The following is an 18,599-nucleotide window of genomic DNA, read 5'->3' as shown; positions in this document are numbered from 1 at the left end:
GATTCCTCGTATGCACGAGGCCGAAATCTACGAAACTATTCTGCCCACACTTTTGACATGATGTCCGTCTATGCCAACCAAACCTTTGATATTCTCGAAACTCTGGTCGAGACCATCCTCCTTTCCAGCCCAGCCTTGACCCAGGAGACCACCAACCGCAACGCCGTACACCATCCCGACCCTTTACCAGCTCGCCTTCTTAACACCAGGCAGATTGCCCGCAAGCGCCTCCAACCGGAAGTTGTACTAGTCGCACAAGCGTCAGTAATCATTCCAATGATTTTAACCCACCACCACACAAAACCCACAACCACAGAACCACAAGGTAACAGTAGCAGCATACCCTAGACATCTTGAAATCGCTAAAGATACCCTTGCCCTTGCCACCAAGGATACATCGGTTCTTGATCTGCGTCGGGCGGGTGTAGCAGTGCATTTGGGTCAGCTGTAGCTGGGCGATGGCGCGCGTGCGGGCGGGCAGTGTTGTGTTGCGCACAATGTAGCGCAGCGCCTGGCGCTCCGGCTCATTGGCGGCGAAGGCCTTACGCTTGGCATGGTCACGCAGGATCCAGACGTTGGTGAAGCATCCGATGTCGAGCTTTTTGGAGCGCCACATCGACATTTTGGCGGGGTTTTTGGGGGAATTGTCTTCCTGGGAGAGGCTCTCCGGTTGGTCAATCTTGAAAGGCTCGTAAATGGTCCGGTCTTGAATGTGTCGGGAGAAGGGTTCTGGCTCGTGTCGGTCACTGGCGACTCGTCAAATGAGGCTGTTTCACACCAAAGCTCGTCCTGACCTGATTGATCTCCTTGCTGGCGATGACCGTTGCGATTCTGCCGGGCGGTGAATCAAAGATTTGGTCCCCGTGCTTGGCGGAACTGGAGATGGCAGTGTCACGTGCATGCATCTGCAGTGTTTGAGGATATCACGTGCGCCCATCTGCAGTCCGGCAACGCGCACGAGCCACCTCCGACGAATATAAATTATTCGAGACCGAGCCTAGCTTTTGCCCTGTTTTTCTTCTTTTTTTCTTTAGCTCTCTTTGCCTTTTGGCTTAGATCAAGTGTAGTATCTGTTCTTTTCAGTTTAATCTCTGAAACTGCTCTACGGAGCAGAATCGTGATTATACTAATTTTTGGCCTTCGGCGGACTTCCCTCTGGGCTTGCCCATGGTCGTCTGCCACAGTGTCCCTGGTATTACACTGCCTCCAGGTGACGCGACCTTCCTCCATCTTTCATTACAGTCCTGGGTTTGCTCGGGATGTGAAGAAGGATGTCCTGGAATTCACCAGGAACAATATTGGGTAGATGATTGGTACTCGGGTCTTTGCTTTTGGGCAGGTTACCGTTGGCGATGATGTTGAAAGGTAACCAATTGCCAAGGTTATGGTAGAAAAACATGGTGTAATCACGCTTAATGAAGTTGTAGTTTGGGAAAGCTCTGAGGTTTCCAAGTGCAGCCCTTGACTCTGTCATCGACCTGGTCAGGTGTCCATGGCGACGAGGAACTTGGAGATGAGGCTGAGTGGTGTAGATCTCTGCGTCTTCCCAATTTGCTCGGGCCCAGTACGTGTCTCTGACTGGAGCATTCCTGTATCTTCTGTTTGACCTATTATGCATGCGAGTACAACCAAATCAATCGCTTTTGTGTTTCCCATTCACATTTGAGCGATTACATTGCAGCTTGCATTCTGCATCTTGGTGCTTCCTGCCCCCTCATTCAACCTTCCTGACGACTCACCTCCATCGCATCATTCTGCAACTTTCAGGAATCAACACCCCCAGAGCTTTTGATATCTCTTTCCTTCGCCCTCCTATCCTTACCTGGTCTTTACTTCAAAACTACCGATCGCCACTTTGCAGTTGAATCGCTCCAGCCACGGGAGGTAGATTGTCAACTCCACCCTTCAAACTCCTTGCACAACTTCGACGGGAGCCATATCATTCTTGCTTTCAGACATACTCGGTCGCGAACATGTTCCGTCGTCGCTGGTCTGGCCTGCCGCCGGATCCTCAGTTTCCCAGTGATCTTACTGAGCTTGGGTATGTCTCAGCGTCAAACCGAGGAACCAGACCCAACTGCTCCAGGAAACTGACCGTGCTTTTTTACCAGCTACTTTGTCAACGAGATCGACGAGATACGCTCTATCGCAAACCCCGATTACTACTTCAAGTACTTTATCAACAAGAACGAGCGTTGGAATGAGCGCCAGCGCTTCGCCTTTAACGGTGCCCTCAACTTCCCCATTGAATAACATTATTCCTGCTCTCAGGCACACACCCGACTAACCATTCTCTACAGAAGCTGTCGGCAAGATAATCCACGAACGCCTTACGAGCCTAGGCCTAGAAACTCTTCGCCTGCCACTTGGCACTCCGCCAACCGAACCTCATGTTCCCATTCGCATCTCATCGACTCTCGCCCAAGCTAAGCGCGTCGTCCTTTTTTTCGGCGAGTCATGCCAGGAATCCGGCGTTCTCTCTCACCGCGTGATCGGCCGCCGTGGCGGTATCAACAAGGGCTCGCTCGTGTCTCTCGTACAAGGGCTGAAGAAGCAACAGGCGGAGGATGGCAAGAAGGACGAAGAGCTGGGCATCGTGCTCGCCAACCTGGGCGAGCTCTGGTGGTGGCCTGAGGGCAAGAGAGGCCTGACACCTAGGGGGCGGCATGGCGTTCCCATGGCCAGCTGTGTACATCTGGGTCGGTGGCATGACAAGAAGGTGAATGAGATCCCGCTGAATAGGTCGCCGGCGCAGCACGTGAAGTGTGTCTTTGAGAGCGTTGTGCTAGGTGGCGAGGAGGGCAAGAAAGTGCCTGATGATGCCATGCTAGACATCATTGCGGTTGGTGATGGTGCGGATGAGGTTGAGAAGTACCTCGATCAGGAGGAAGTATGGGCGAAGATTGGAGATAGGCTAAATTCCTTTGTGAACCTCAACGGCAATTACAGCGCGACAAAGCTTACGTGCAATGGGTTCAAAAAGTTCATGGAAGACGTATGCAAACCCATTTTACTGGCCCTCACTTTAATAAAATCGACTAACACCTCTCCAGCGCGCCCGCGCTTACATGATGCACAACTCTCCCCTTGGCACCCCCCTTGCTGGGCCTGCTGGCAACCCAGGCATGCTTGGCTTCACAACCTACGGCTGCCCCGTTTACAGCGCTGGCCCGACAGTGCTCTACGTTGAAACCATGCTCATTGAGATAATGCCCGCTGTTCTGGAGTGGATATGTCAGGTTGCTCGCGAAGGCAAGAACTACAAGAACGAAGAAGTCCATGTTTATGGGGATGAAGTTCCGAAGGAGGATGACATCACTTGGGCCAACTGGAGCGAGGACAAGATGTGGGGTGAAACGATGGATGATAGCAACGTTGATGTTGAGAAACTGGGAGACATGGTAGCCAAGGTTGTTACGGAGAAGGAGGGGCTTTCGGCTACGGAGGGATGGTAAGACGTCCTTCAGGCCTGCTAGGAGGTGAGATAGAAATGGGATCAGTTCGCAGCGTTTTTGGGGTTGCAATTGGTGTCTTGAAATCCGTAGGAGGCCATTTAGAAAACTCAATCATAAAAAGTTTTCGGGACTTACAGTCCATAAATCAAGTTTGATGAAAAGCAAACTTGCTTCGATTTTTCAGGGCCATTATCCGTTTATTGTACAAACCGTGACACCATAAACTAGCAACACCTCTAAGCCTCCCCGTTAAACATTTTGTATATTGTCCCAAAGAATCAAGTATACAATCTTTTCATATGCTCACTACCACCCTTTCCCCAGTCAAGCCTGCAACCAAGACAACGGCCCTCTTGGCAAAGGCCTTAAGTCCTCCAACAGCTCCCTTACCCTCTTCCTTCTCTCCTCAATTACCTTTTCCTCAGCTCCCCAGCGACCGACTCGTTCCGTGTTCTCAGCCTCCTCGCTCTCTACAACAGCAGCTGGCCCTTGTCCCCACAAACTCCCAAGCCAACCGCTGCTAGCCTTAGCCTTCCTCTTCCTTTCTGCCTCCTCCTTTATCTTCTGCCTTTCCTCCTTCGCCAACCTGCTCACCATCGTCGACCAATTATCTAGGCCTGTAGCAAGACATTCCTTGCAGGTTACCCGCGTCTCAGATGGCTTCCCCGGCGCTGAGGAAGAACCAAGTTTGCGGAGCTGTTCCTCCGCAATATCAACTGCTTCCCGTGTCCAGGCGAGGCCTTCTTCACGATGATCCCTTCCGCTGCTAGAAGCCTTGCCCGTGACCCCCGGCGTCGTGTACATAATCTCGCCGATGTGCAAGCTCAGCGCTGCCTCCTGGCACAAAGCCTTTGCATCGCGAACAGGCGGGGCAGTCCCGTCCGGCGGGGGCGGCGGGTAGGCTGGAGGTACAAGGATGCTGCGCACCCAGGCCCATGTGCCCTTGGGCTGGGACGGCTGGTTCCTCAAGCTGGCCGTGATGGAGGTGGGGCCGGAGAACTCGCCTTGCAGCGAGCGGCGGGCTTTGAGGATTGAGACGAAGATGGGCAGGGCAGAGGCGACGTCGCCTTGGCGAGCGCGAAAGGTTGCGTAGGCGGTTAGGGCATTGAGGAGGTTTTCAGAGGGAGGGCCTGCGGCTTCGTTGAGAATCCAGGTCTTCTTGTCGATGGGCTCGACAGTGAGGTCGGTACGTTCTGAGGCGGCGAGGCGAACTGCGTCTTCGTAAACGATGCTGGCTGGCCCGGTAATGCCTTTGTATTCGAGCCAGGATGCGTACGCGATGCCGGCTTCGATCTTTTGGCGGTTGTTGAAGCCTACGGTGTTAAGGATTCGGAGGTAGACTGAGTCTGGGGGTTCGAATCGAAGCACGCAATCTTCTTCTCTTGGAGCGCCCTTGAAGCCTGGAGGGAGAGGCTTCGGGAAGGGGTTGGAGGGGCCGATCATGGTTCCGGGAGGGAAGGTAAGGTTCCTCTTGGTATCAAGCACCCAGCCGTCCATGTACTCAGCAGCCTTGGCAAAGAGAATCATAGTCTCGTAGTAACCTCGCCTCCACTCCTCAGACTTAGCACTGATATCCTTCGTGCCTGGAGGGCAGTCGTGCGGGGCGTCCTTTACGTCTTTGCCATCGATGTTAGGATCCTCCAGTCGCTTAAGTGTTTTCTCTGCCCACCAGGCGACCTGCTTCCAGTCCGTAATTTTCCCCGGCGGCGGCTCATATCTAGCGCAATGGCCGCCACGGAAATTGACGCGGGTCCAGTACGTCCATTCGTGAGGGCTGGGATAGTGACGTTCGAGCTTCTCTTCGACGATGGCGAAGTAGATAGCAAAAAAGCAGAAGCCGGCAATCCAGAAGTAGCCAGTGTACTTGATGCCTACCTTGATCTCATACTTGAGCTTGGCCTTACGCTCAGTGGTCAGGTAGCGCACGCGTGGGCGCGTGGTCGGGATATAGAGGAAAGGGAGATGAGGGCGCGAACGGAAGTCGGCTGATGAGCGGGCAGCTGAACTCTGGGCAAAGGTGCGCTGGAACAGCTGGCGGGTATCGACCCGACGAAGGTGAAGCATCTGAGTTCGCATTGTGATGATCAAGGAGCTTAATTAAGATGTTCAAATATTGCCGGTCCAGTGGTGCAGCTGGTTAACTGCTCGATCCTAACACCCGCATGGGCTTCCTCGGCATGGGCAATGGCGCTGTTGTCGACCTTTAGCGCATCGCAGTCATGCCAATGCTTCTCGTATTCAATACATTTGCGTTGCCTTTGTAGACGGTAACCTGTTCCCTCGCGTGGGTTGTTGCGGGACGAGGGGGTAGAGGACTGGTTTCGATGACGCTCTGCCGTCCCGGTGACCATGATCCAAGCTTCGCTTCATGAGTCGCTGAGCCGCAAAGATCCCAGCGGGCATGAGGTCTTGGCAGCCCCGCAGTCAACGGGTCTTGGCAGTGCTTGGTTCTGGCTCTGAGCCCCACCAGCAGGGCTGGTTGGAGAAGAAGCTCTGCTTCGAAACCTTTTCTTGGCTCCCCAAGTCATTTGGGAGATCATAACAAAAGTTGAGGATACGGAACTACACAAAGCTCACCGACCAGCCTACTGTCCGATAGCGGTAAGGTGACCGGCTACGATAACCCCACGGGGGTTTTGCTTCATCGAACGGTGGCGGCAGGGGAACCAGCCCCTACCCATCCCCGGACCCGTTTTCGGGATGGGCAGAGTCGTTTCCTCCTGCTCGAGTTGAACCTCCGAGCTCGGGTCGTAGATTTCAGACTGCTATCGCAGGTGACCACCGGACGACGCTCCCATTTGACCATTTGGCCCAGTGGGTGGAGCTGGTTGTTGGCAACGGCGCCCGGGAAGTAAGATATATAGTTTGGAAGAAAGCCGCGGGGAAAAGGTAGGGGCAGAGGGGTGGTCAATGCACTGCCACCAGAGGCTTTCGGCCACCCTCTTCCCTGAGTCCTCCCTGGGTGAAGGTCTCCTTATTGCCTGAAGCCTCTGGAGGTATGGGCTCTCGGCTATCATCGACGACTCCCAAAGCTGTCTCCCTTCTATGGACCTTACTCTTGAAAAGATCGTCTCCTCGCCTGTGGTACCAATAGTCTCCAACTCACATCGACTCATGACCTCTGGTGTGCAGGCCTTGTTAGTGACGTTCCTCAAGTGCATGACTGTTTGTGAACACATATCAATCCATCATAAGGTGCCTATAGAGCAGCAAAACAACTACTTTCACCATGTTTCGGACCTGGAGACGCCATCAGACTTGTTATCGACATGGTTCTACCTGTTGCTCTTTACCGCAAATCAATGGTAAAGCTACACAAAACACAACGTCAACATACGCCTTCTAGAAGGACGCAGCAATTCTCTCAAGTCGTGTCATGAACCAAGAGCTTTCCCCTTCCGGCCGAGACTGGAATATTGACGAGAGTCGGTGAGGGCGATCCTGATCTTCCTTGTTACACAATGTGACGCGGTCGTATGGTTGGCCACAAACAGCATGGTTCTTCTCAAGTTGTTGCGAGCTGCGCAACTAATGTGTTACAACATGTGATTGTCCTGGGGTTATATACAGAAACAGCGAGATCAACCGACGAACATACAGGACATCGCAACCTTCACCTGCTAGACTTAGCCTCCACATAGCGCTGTAGTGTCTCTTTCTGAAGCGCTCTCTGCTCGTTGATGATTTCCCACAACTCTTCGTTTTGTCTCTGCAGCTCCTGGTCGCCCGCAGATTGTGTGACTGGCTGATAGAAAGCCACGATAGCGCTCTCAAGAGCATCGGCTGGGAACCCGGTTGCGTTCAACAGAGAATCCAACCTACTCTTCGTAAACGACATCGGCTCAAATTGTGCCGTAAACGTATAAGCCCGCTCCGCTTGGGACGGCTTGATAATATTCACCGTCTTGGTAGGTTTGCTTGTCAGGAATGGCGATACGAAGATAAGGTTGGTGACGGCGGCGTTGAGGTTAGCAAGTTCAACGGGGGACTTGTTCTCGGAGATGTCCCACCGCATGATCTGACCCCTCGGGTGTCCAGTCAGGAGCATCGTGCCGTCATAGCTCACGCTCAAGCAGGACGCTGGGCCGACATCTGGTTGTGTCGCCCCAAAGGGAGTGGAGATCTGGACCACAGTCGAAGGATCCTCCGAACCTGGTCCAAGGAGCGGCTTCTCACCGAACATCTCTGCCACATAGAGTGAACTGTCCTCGCAGGACACAAAGATGGCCCTCGATGAAGGGTCAAGAGACATACACAGAGGATAGCCTGGGAAGATCAATGTCCTCAAGGCATCACCGGTCTGGTAGTTCCAGATGATGCAGGACTTGTCTTTGCTGGCCGATACACAAAAATTCGTGTCCGCGCTGTCACTGGGGCTGACTGCAAGCGCCGTGATGGCTGCTCGGTGGTTGGCAAGGGTGCGCAGGGGCTCATGCTCGGCAGCCGAGTCAAGCTCGAGTAGCTGGGACAGCGACCACACGTGGATGTCAGAATCATCAGACCCGGTGAGGACATGAGACGGCGTGGCTGCCACGCAGGATACTGCCTGGACGTGGCGCGCAGGCGTCGACACTAGTCGACCAGTGCATATCTGTGATGGCATGTCAGTTCGCAAATCATGCTCCCGAAATGGTTCTTTCTTCCACGCTTCCCGAATGTGGCAGACTCGTGACGTAAGTTCTCACCTCCCACAGCATCAGACGGCCCTCTGTGGTGCCGACAACGAGGATGTCGCCAATCAGTATCAAGCACCGTATTCTCTCGGGAAGGGCCACAAATGCCTCCTGATTCCCTCGTAGACGCGAGTAGACATGCACATATGCCTTTTCATGCTGACCGGCAAAGATATGTGTGTCGCTCACAGCCAGACAGTTCACTGGAACTGAGCTCTTTTTGAATGTCGACTTGACCGAGTACGAAGGGCTGAGAGTGTGGCAGTAGATCCCCACATCCTTGGCAATGGCGGTGTTGGAAGAGAGAGGCGGGCCACAAATGGCCGACACGAACTCTTCAGTGAGCATCTTGGATAGTAATAATTGCTCTATTTTCGGCTTCGATCGAGCCTTATCTTGTCCGACATTCGACACTGTGATTTCTTTTTGGGATTGTTGAGTTGGGCCCAGATTAACGGGAAATCAGATGCCAACTACTGTGTTCCTGCAGCTGGCACCAAACCTGTCACCGACCGGTCTGACGATGATAACTCCAATCTTGGATGGCTTTCAAATTCTTGGACTCTAAGGCCAGGGCAAGAGACGAGAAATTCTTGATTGAGACAAGATTGACGAGTGATTGCAAACACCAGGTTGCTGGTCGGTGGAAGAACACAAGGGAGGATGAAGTGACGCGTGAAGTAAATCTAAATCCGGCCTGTCGGCGTCAGCAGCTGTTTCTTGAGGTGCGCCGTGCCACCCAGCGCCAGATGCCAATCTTAGGTCTAAAATTTTGTCACGGCATCTTCCGCGCTGTGGAGAGCTGGTGGAGATACCTTTTCCCACCTGCATGCTGGCCCGCAGGGCCAAGCTCGATCAAGGTGGAGCCTATCCAGAGAGTGGGTCCCGCCCGCTGCCGCGTCGATCGAAGCCGTAACCCCAGACCCTGGCCCAGCCCAGCCCTACCTGGCCGGGGCCCCGCCGAGACCCACCGAAACCCTTGCCTCCCGAGGACCCTGCGCTCTCCGTTTCCGAACCGGAACGGAAAACAACAATGGACGGAACCTGGTGCGGGAACGATCCAATGTCCTGTCAGTGCTTTCCGAACGAGCGACGACCGTAGACAATGCTTTTCTCGCTCCATCAGCTTCTCAGTCTGCTGTGGCCCTCCCTCCAAAATGCTGTGCAGAGACACACACAGTGACATCCAGCTCACGCAGCTTAGCTGCTGCACACACCGACAAACAATGCCCCAAGTTGTGCACAATGTTTGGATTTGCAACGAGCCATAGGTGAATGTGATGGCTGCTTGAATATCTGAGTTGATGGCAAACTCTATCTGATATGGGAAACACAGCCCGATGATACCAAAATTCTTTTCCTTTTGCAGGCTGAGATGTGAGCCGCCTTACCTTTTTGAGCCGCAGCTGCATCTCAACTACTCCCGACTTGCATCGGCAACACACAACGCAAGAGACAGTCAACAGCCATTCGCTCCTTGCGACACTCTTCTGCAAGATACGGGAGAGACTTCAGACGCCAGGAACAACCTCACATACTCCTCACATACCAGGGTGGGACACATCCATAATGCCAAATATTGCAGCTGTCACGCAAAATTCCGAGGACTTGAACATCGATATCCAGTCCTTGAGGTTGCTTCTGCGTGCCGTCAGACATCATTGTTGTTTCGACCTCCTTCACCACATGCAGACAGTATCGGGATGTAACCAATCAAGGCTCGCCCTGCTTGCAATGAACATGGTGTTCTTCATCCAGGGAATTTCACCTGGCTGATGTTTGTATGCATGTAGTTACCCGTTGCTTCGTCACCCTGTTACTCCAGTCGATAGCAGGCTAGGCCATCACAACGGCACGGAGCCACAGACGGGTCTCGTAGTGTAGATGGTTACTGGAGGCTGCAGCAACGCTGTGTCCCATGGAGGGGGCGCACCACCCAGACATCAAGCCAGCTTTCCCCGACTGTGTGGTGCTGGATGGCAAGCGACGCCAGGACGTTCGTGTTTCGATCCAGCTACCCCTCTCTGCCTGAGACTACCCGTGGTGCACGGTTCCTCGCATCCTGGCCGTGCCCAACCTTCATCCCCAACAATATCTTAAGAACCAGATTGCCTGTCTCAGAAACCCAGAAAGCCTGTGTCTTTTGTTCTCCTATCTCTCTACCCATCTCTTCTTACCGGGCACGGACTGCTACCCTGGCTCGGGAGCGGTACGACATTCCCTCCTCCCTCGGCGCGACAGCACTTACTGCAAGGACGTGACACAACATTGACCACATCGTATACCATGGCATACACAACTATCAGACCACACAGGACGTAAGGGAAACCGGACACTTATACGGCAGTCCCCTATCCCGCGCATGATCTTGCCGGCAACCCCCAACATCTCTGTTCTTTCCAGATTTTCACCACCACACCTCATTACCTTCTCCCTGCTCCTGCTCTTTATTTTCAGCTGCCGGGACAGGTAGCCGAACTGGATCCTCGGTTACACCGGGTTCTGTTTCTCATCTTATTTTCAGTCATTTTCGGCAAGCACCGGTACCAGGAGATCAGCGACAGGGGTAGATATACACCACGCTGATCTGTGTTAACCCAACTATTTCCTATCATTCATATCTCTCGCCATGAGCTCCTTGAATAAGACTCCTTTTGAAGAGGAGGCTTACCTCAGCGCCAGTGAGAAATCAACCGGAGGGTCAGTGATCGAGTGTAACTTTCCCGAGCTACTTGTTAGAGACCTCGAGGTCTCAAAGGAAGTTTTCACAATGAGAGCCATGACAGCAGGGTATCCCGCCCCGGGATGTGAGGCTCCAAGCATTGAAAGAACTCGACCGTCCCAAAGAGCGGCAAGCCCCATCTTGGCCGCTTACTCTCGAACGCCTTTCTACAGAAACCCATTGTTCGCCATGGCCATTGCTCAAACAAACCATGAAGACCTGTTCTTCGGTCCCAGCGAGGTTCACTCAGGGCCAACCAGTCCGTCACCCGACTCGGCCAGCATCATGTCATCAACAATGGCGCCGCCCTCGATCCGAACCAGTGCCCCCTCAGTTACAGTAGGAGCCACGTCGGTTTCCGATTGTTGCTCTTCCGTCTTTTCACACAACACAATGTCGCCTGCTTCGCCTATTGCATCACCCTGCTCCTCCAATGGAGCTAGTAGCCTACGTGGCAGATGGCACGAAGACAGGACACTGTACACGCGAGACGGCCCACTCGTTAGTCCGGGACTCACTGACGGGAGTTCGATTTACGATTCTCAAGACTCGGCCATGTGCTTTGACGACGACTACGAAGACGGATGCAGTTATAGCAAGAAATTTGTCAACCCACAGAAGCCTGGAAATCTCTCACACGCCGCAGACATACATACGAGACCCGTTGAGCATTCAAGACCTTCCTCTTCAGAAACTGGCTCACGGCCCCACACTCCTTCATCTCCCATGCTTCTCGGAAAGGCACGGATTGTGGACGTTCCTCCATATTCTTCTGGAACTCCCAAGCAAGAATCATCAGCAACAGCAAAGAATAATAACAGCGATGGCGAAACTAGCGCAAATTCGATCACAAACAAGCCAAGAGACCAGGGCATTATGTCAAGAGACTCTGTAGAGGTCGTCCAGCAAAAGCCAGGAGATTCAACATCACAGCGCCCGCCTGAGGAGCCTCTTGTGCATGTCCCATTTCTCACAACACCAAGCGGACGAACACTTGTTGATGCCTCTGGAGCGCCATCAGTGGAACTGGAAGACGAAGCCCAGCTGTTCTTTAATGAAGACTCAAGCCGTTCATACCCGGTCAGCATTGGCGACGAGGCATTCGTCTACATTAACAAGGAGACGATTATTGAAGAGCGGTCTGGTAAGGCTCGTGGTTCCTCGAAGCCCTTGGAGCCCACTCTGCGCAGCTGGCTAGATGTGCATAGCGCAGTCCCATCCTCGAATCCTACGGCTTTGAGGGATGCGAGGCAACACTTCCCGACACTACCTGTTCGAGGCATTCGCCTTCCTCCAGAAGTGGTCGAGTCCCTCCGGGTATCCATATCCTGCTTTCCTGAGACCATGCTCCAAACCTCAAGCCTGTCCATCGAGACAATACGGACGTACTCCAGGAAACTGAAGTACCGAGCCGAAATCGACCGTTTGGCCGGGCTTCAACACGATCAATACTCGACGTCAAACATACACGAGACAAAATCTGCCAAGCGCTGGCACTTCTGGCCGGGTCAGTCTCGCCGTACCAAGCCCGACCTAAGCAGTCAACCACCTCACTGTCACACTTTTCCACGAAAGTCACGCTCTAGCTCAATCCAGTCAACCACGAGCATTACTCAATCTTCCCACAATTCTACCCAACCTCCCTGCTGGGCAGTCATCAAAGCCATTTTCCCAGCTGCTACCGATTACATCTGTGACGCTCTCTACGCGCATCTCGTCGCATACAACTACATCTCCTCTCTGTGTTCTCCCTCGCCAGCATCTCCTCCCCAATCACCAAAGCCATCACTACGCGCGGTATTCTCCAACCCCAACGCAACTAGCAACCTCCATATCGACGAACCCCCAGCCTGGGTTCCCCTAAAAGCTGCTTCCCTCCTCGGCATGAATGACCCGTCGACTCTAAACCTCGCCTACCATAAGCATTTACGCCAGCAAGGCCAAGCCATAACACGGCCGCGAACGCGCAAAGGCCTCCTCGTACGCAGGCCTTTGACACCAGTCAGCGAGATATTTTCTAATATTTCGCCTATTTCCTATTCGATTAGCAACGGTTCGACTGTAACTGGAACCGGCTGTGGCTCAGGCAGTGGGGGAAACCCATCCAGCACATCAGAGGACTCAGCGATGAGGGAACTACGTCTGGGGTTGCGAAGGTGCATTCACATGTTGATCGCAACCATCAAGAAAGGTAGTCTGGGCTGTGTGATGAGATTAACTGATACGGAAATTGCGCTTGGGGGAGGTAGTGGTACAGGCTTCGTTAGTGAGACGTTGGATAAGGAGTCCATGTCTGTGACGATGAGTCAGTTGGGCGATGGGATGGAAGAGGTAACCGTTGACCCTGCGCTTGTGAGGGCTTTGTGCGAGGTTGTGAGGTGTACAGAGGAGGGGTTTGTGGGGAGTAGTGGTCTTTGATGCGGCGGGTTTTCTGGCTGTGAGAGCAATTTGACGAGCAAGAGACAGTCTTCTGGTTTGTTTTGAAACAATAATAATTTCTAAAGTTTCTGGAAGGAATTTTAGATTTCTTGGGCTGGCAAAAAGCCGAAAGTTGGAATGGGGAAATGGTATTTAGGCCCGGCAAAGTTTATTTTGTGGGATGGCAATCTTGTGGCTTTCGAGGTGGTCGTGTATTTTCTTTAATTCTGTATATGGTCGTATGTGTTGTATTCAACAGTTTTTCAACTTCCAGCCGGATCGGTAGAATGGCTAACCATTTACTGTGGTTGGTCTCGAAACCCCTGAAAGTCAAGTAAGAACCCAGACTCTCTGGTGTGCCTTGTCAACAATCCTTTCACTCTCCTGACAGCACTATTGACGCAGCCAGCTGTCAGCTCCCCATGCTGATCCATGCAGCTCCCGCTCAGTATGCATTCCCCTCGGGGCCCCTCGGGCCCCTTGGTCCGTTCCCAACCGGAGCCAAGCTCAATGCTCTCCACACCTCTGGTTCCCCCAGGCCGATTGCTTCGGGCTTGGTCTGTCGGTTACCTAGACGAGTCTCCACCCCGTCCCGACACCATCCAAGTGAATGGTGGTCCGGTAAGTTGTAACTGAGGCAAGACTGATTTAAAAGTTGTAAGTGGTCAGAAGGCAAGTATTGGCCACCCATCGTCAGTCTGCTGGCTCTCTTCGCTATGATTATGGAAACGCCGGTCATCAGAGATGTCCCTAATGATGCAGTTGTAAAAAGTGATTCGGATGTAGATGACATATAATTCACTTCAGTACCGTTGTTATATTTTCTACGTTAATAGTATCATAAAAAGACAACATATCTAGAACATCAAGCATAATTATCTGACGGCACAGTGACGTCTCATTATTCTCTCCACTTTGTCAATACGCTTCATACATGCCATGCCATGGTGCCAGTAGGAAATAGAATGGAGGAAAAGAACTGAACTTCAGTCCTCTTTCCACCAATCCCACGTATCAATTTCTGCTATTATTACCTTGCCCCTCTACTGTTGCTTCCATCTGAGTCTCCGGCATGAATAACAAAAAAAAACGTAGAACAACAACGGGCCAAAATGAAGGGTGAAAGGGTGTAGGGGCATAGGGGCAGTAACAAAGGGTAGTGGGAATGCGTTAAAAACCAAAAGGGGTATGAAGCCATGATAAAACAAAACCCGCTCAATGCAATCCGTCCTTTTTTTGGCCGTGTGGTATTTGCGTGTGCAGTGTGTATGAAAAGTGCCGCCGCTCCATCTTTCCCAAACCTTTTGCTGCTGTGATGTGGTATCCCGTCCCAGAAAACGTCCCTATCCCATGCAGCAATGCAAATGGCCCAAACCCATGTTTCCTCCTCTGTATGTTTGTCTTTTTTTTTATTTTCCTGTTGTTTACCTTCCGTGTTGAAATGAAGAAAAATATCAAGGTAGTGTTTCGAGATCCATGGTATTGCCGCGAGGTGAGGCAATGATTATGTTGCAGACCGTTGAGATGAGCCCAAGAGACTTGATAAGCGCACCACATTAGTCATAGAGTAGAGGCAAACGAAAGCTGTTCAGACATCGCCCGCCGTTCGCCCTTCCCATATTGGAGCTGCCTCTTTTGGAGGCCAAGGATCCTGCTGTCCCAACTGGACTGCATGTCTGCATTGAACCACGCTACTCTCGCCACAACTCCGTGCGATCACCCAGTCAAGAAACGAAAGAATGAATGAGCACCCCAATCCGTATCGCTGACGCCCATCTTTGGCATGATGGATGATAGACGCATGTGACGCCATAGGCCATGATGTTTCATCCCTTTAGCTTCCCCATCCTGACCTTGCGCCCTGCTTGCCATGTGTACCAGATATGTGCGAAGAAAACCAGACGCGGATATAGCCGTGAGACGAAATGGCCCGGATCAAGGACCTGCCGATCAGCCCAAGCATGCTCTTTCCCAATGCCCAAAATGACGAGTGGAAAAAAGCAGCCCTCTAATGAACCTGATGCCCATTGCCACAAAACCAAGCCAAATGGCCAACAAATGCAACCAGACATAACATGACCAACACGATGTCATAACATAAAAATCCCGGGGAATCCGTTGAGCACACCAGACAATATAACGCCTGAACCCAAACCATACCGTGCGCCGATGATTGTACCGCAGAAAATACCGGCAACTCCATAAACAACCGCCACTGGTGCCCCCCATTCCCCGGCCAGTGGCACTGTTATGGACAGCGTCCAGGTATTGTAATGTCCGAGATCCAATGGACCGAAACCGGGAAAAATTAAAGAAGCCCAGTGAAAGGCATGCTAAAGAAAATGGCAAACCGAAAAAGGAACTCCAAGAGAGAAACCATCAATGCCGTTTCATGCGGGGTTCTCGTCGTAATGATTCTCAACGTCCCATCATGTAGGCCGGAGGGTAGCTTGCTGCACTCGGACCGGACATAACCGAGTTGTAGCCACCATAAGGACTACCCCATGGGTTAGTGTGTGGGGTGGCTGTAGGCGAGCCGTACATGTTGGTTGAGGCAGCACCCAGGACAGCTGAGGGAGCTGTGTATCCGCCACCACGAGCCACACCTCCGAGGCCAGGAGGAGCAGTCAGACCAGGCGGAGGACCACTGGCAGTGGTGAAGCCGTTGTTTGCACGGTTCGCAGGATTGTTGGGATTTTGGTTGGAGCGGACACCGAGTGGATTCTTAGAAAAGCTGAGACGGATGCCGCCCTTGACGCTGTTGTGCAGAGGTTGACCGTAGAGTTCATGCAGAGCCTTCGTAGCGAAAGTAACGTCCTCGAACTCGACGAAACACATAGGGCCGTTGGCCTTGGTCCTGAAGCAAAGACGCTTGTAGCCACGCTGCTTCGAAAACATGGCCTTGAGCTCCTCCTCAGACGTATCGTGGGGCAGGTTTCCAACGTAAAGGGTATTGCAAGGAGGGTTCTGGTCCGCTGGGTTAATCGGCGGATAGTGCCGACGATACGGGGGCTGGTGATGGTAGCCCATGCCAGGGCCGGACGGCCCCATCGCTGTTGGCGACATGGTATTAGGATGGCCAGAAACACCACCAACACCTGGATGGCCATAGTAGGGTACTGGCGCCGGGGGCGGAGTAGGGTTCGTGTTCAGCGACAGATTGGCCATGGCACTGATGGGCAGTTGAGGAGCAGTCTGACGCCGCTGCAACCCGTTTTCAGCAAATCCAACCGGATCGTTAATGAGTTCCTTGGTTTCATCATCATCTACAGAGTCAATCAGGGACTTGCTGGTGATCTGCGAGCCGTTCGCGAGGTGGTTGCCGATCGGTGACTGGGGCCCAAAGATCTTCTGGTAAGAAGATGCGTTCGCATCGGACGTGGTAGCACTCGGAGGAGGCATCTTTTCGAGAGCCTGGAAGGTGCCGTTGAACCGAGATGTTTGCCGGGACGACGGGGCCGTGGGAGCCATCGAAACACCGGTCGCTGCGGACGTTGTGGGCAAGATCGAATCGGTGGGGAACCGATTGCCCAAAGCCGTAGTGGGGCTGGAGCTGCCCAAAATCTCGACAACCAGTTCAGCATCGTTGGTGATGTTCGACTTGCCATCGAGTATTCTCTTGGCTTCCTGCGCGCCGGCGGGGGTCTTGAACTTCAAAATGGCCGACCGGAAGCCCTTGTCATTTGTTACTTGCTCGACGGGAAGAAGCTCGACATCCACGAGGTCAGTGGAGAACACCATCATCAAACGCAGCGACTCCTCAGTTGTGTTAGCTGGGAGGTTTCGAATCAGCGCCGACGAAAGGGTCGGAGGGGTCACAGTCGGCGAGCTTCCCAGCGGTTTCTTGCTCAGATCGCGCTCGGGACCATTTGCGGCAGAGGCGAGCGACGATGGAAACGAAGACTGGGACGACGCCGCGGCTGGTCGGAAGGCAGGCGCCGGCAGGTAGGATGGAACCGCCATGTTCTTAGTCGCAGTGGTGGTCGCTGGAAAGGCAGTTGAGCGGAGCGACGTAAGAGGGGCAAATGAGTTAGCAGCAGTGACAGCGGTCGTCGTAGTCGCAACAGTCGCGGTGCTTGCGGTGGCGGCGCTGGTTGTCACAGCAGTGTTGTTGCTGTGGTTGTTATTGTTGGCTGACGCGCCAGAAGATGCACTGCCTGAGCTACTGTCGCCGTTCATGCCTTGCGATGCATGCAACAGGGTGCCGTGACTACAAAGAAAGCTAGAGCGATGATCGCGCTGATCGAATGGTCAACGAACGAGTGGGAACGCGCAGATTGTGCGGCGACAACTTGGAACTGGTGGAGAAGCTGTCAGATACCGTAGGCGGGAATCACAGGGAGGTGCGGATAGCGAAAGCGTCGCTGTGGTTTTCGGTGTCGCTTTTCCGTTTTGTCGGCAGCGCGACAGCGAAGACCAAGCGAACGGGGAAAAAGGATCAAAAATGGAGGTGTCGACACTTGCGCGTGCAGAGTTGAGACAGGATGCGGAAGAGTGCTGTGCAAGCACCAACTACCAACAGGATGCCACTGCGCGACGAGAGAAACGACTGTGAGGAAAAAAAAATTGGGGGTTGGCGGAAGACTTGGTGTGGGATGACGAAGCGGGAGAGGGGGGAAACGGGACCTGGGGGGATGAGAGAAGAGGCTTGGAAGGTTTGTGGGAAAGCGAAAGAGAGCTGTCACAACCCAGAGCCTAGAGGTCCAGGGCTCAGAGACGTCCAGAGCGGGATTTGGTGGGTGGAAGGCCGGGCGGGGCCCGATCGAGCGCACCAGTCAATGGGGAAGCTTTCCGTTCAGGGTCGCTTGTGGCTTACCCAACTGCTGGGTGTGCACCCAGCACACGCTAGCACCTGCGCATTGCCAGCGGTGCAGGTAGCGACGAGGGTAAGAAAGAATTCTAGGGCCGAGCTTGCCCGGATATGAAACCGTACGGGTAATTATGGTAACAGTGTAAAATACCTGAATATTTACGCACCTGATACCAGCCCACCCAGTGGCTCAGCGGTTGTCCAGTCTGAAGTCCGTTGTCGTACGGCGCTTTGAGCTATGTGTCGCGTGGATAACGCCTGCAGATGGGAATCGTAGGGAACTTGCTATTGCGGGGACAGGAATCAGGATTTGCGTAGTTGCTGGGAGTCGAGTTGCGGGCGAAGCATGAAAGTTGGAGAAAGAAAAACTGGAAGTCAGGCTGAAGATAACCCCGCGCTGAACCTGAAAGAGCAGTCCGCGCGCCCACACGGCAAATCTTGGTAATAAATATGGAAGGAGCGCTGATCAAGCAGAAGGCCGATGCTGCCTTTTCTTGTACGCCTTCCCGGTCTCATCCAAG

The 18,599-nt window shown here is 53.2% G+C and overlaps 6 protein-coding genes across 6 annotated transcripts; 2 read left to right on the top strand and 4 right to left on the bottom strand.

The window, feature by feature from the left end:
• Nucleotides 1-183: 183 nt before the first annotated feature.
• On the bottom strand, nt 184-622 carry CTHT_0014780 (mitochondrial 37S ribosomal protein uS14m; the record flags this gene model as incomplete). Its single annotated transcript, XM_006691927.1, has 2 exons — nt 184-246; nt 344-622. The coding sequence occupies 2 exons, from the start codon at nt 620-622 to the stop codon at nt 184-186; spliced, it is 342 nt and encodes a 113-aa protein (XP_006691990.1).
• A 1,351-nt stretch (nt 623-1,973) lies between these two features.
• On the top strand, nt 1,974-3,455 carry CTHT_0014770 (uncharacterized protein; the record flags this gene model as incomplete). The annotated part of the gene is made up of 4 exons (XM_006691926.1): nt 1,974-2,041; nt 2,112-2,227; nt 2,301-2,995; nt 3,054-3,455. 4 exons carry the CDS (start codon nt 1,974-1,976, stop codon nt 3,453-3,455), a joined length of 1,281 nt encoding a protein of 426 aa, XP_006691989.1.
• Nucleotides 3,456-3,779: 324 nt separating this feature from the next.
• On the bottom strand, nt 3,780-5,531 carry CTHT_0014760 (uncharacterized protein; the record flags this gene model as incomplete). The annotated part of the gene is made up of 1 exon (XM_006691925.1): nt 3,780-5,531. The coding sequence occupies one exon, from the start codon at nt 5,529-5,531 to the stop codon at nt 3,780-3,782; it is 1,752 nt and encodes a 583-aa protein (XP_006691988.1).
• Nucleotides 5,532-7,068: 1,537 nt separating this feature from the next.
• On the bottom strand, nt 7,069-8,476 carry CTHT_0014750 (uncharacterized protein; the record flags this gene model as incomplete). The annotated part of the gene is made up of 2 exons (XM_006691924.1): nt 7,069-8,046; nt 8,141-8,476. The coding sequence occupies 2 exons, from the start codon at nt 8,474-8,476 to the stop codon at nt 7,069-7,071; spliced, it is 1,314 nt and encodes a 437-aa protein (XP_006691987.1).
• A 2,563-nt stretch (nt 8,477-11,039) lies between these two features.
• On the top strand, nt 11,040-13,268 carry CTHT_0014740 (uncharacterized protein; the record flags this gene model as incomplete). The annotated part of the gene is made up of 1 exon (XM_006691923.1): nt 11,040-13,268. One exon carries the CDS (start codon nt 11,040-11,042, stop codon nt 13,266-13,268), a length of 2,229 nt encoding a protein of 742 aa, XP_006691986.1.
• A 2,418-nt stretch (nt 13,269-15,686) lies between these two features.
• Nucleotides 15,687-17,447, bottom strand: CTHT_0014730 (putative RNA binding protein; the record flags this gene model as incomplete). The annotated part of the gene is made up of 1 exon (XM_006691922.1): nt 15,687-17,447. The coding sequence occupies one exon, from the start codon at nt 17,445-17,447 to the stop codon at nt 15,687-15,689; it is 1,761 nt and encodes a 586-aa protein (XP_006691985.1).
• Nucleotides 17,448-18,599: the final 1,152 nt, after the last annotated feature.

Source organism: Thermochaetoides thermophila (assembly GCF_000221225.1).
Source record: "Thermochaetoides thermophila DSM 1495 unplaced genomic scaffold scf7180000011814, whole genome shotgun sequence".
Lineage (NCBI taxonomy): Eukaryota > Fungi > Ascomycota > Sordariomycetes > Sordariales > Chaetomiaceae > Thermochaetoides > Thermochaetoides thermophila.
Note: the sequence above shows the minus strand (reverse complement) of the source record. Positions and strands in the feature narration are given on the sequence as shown.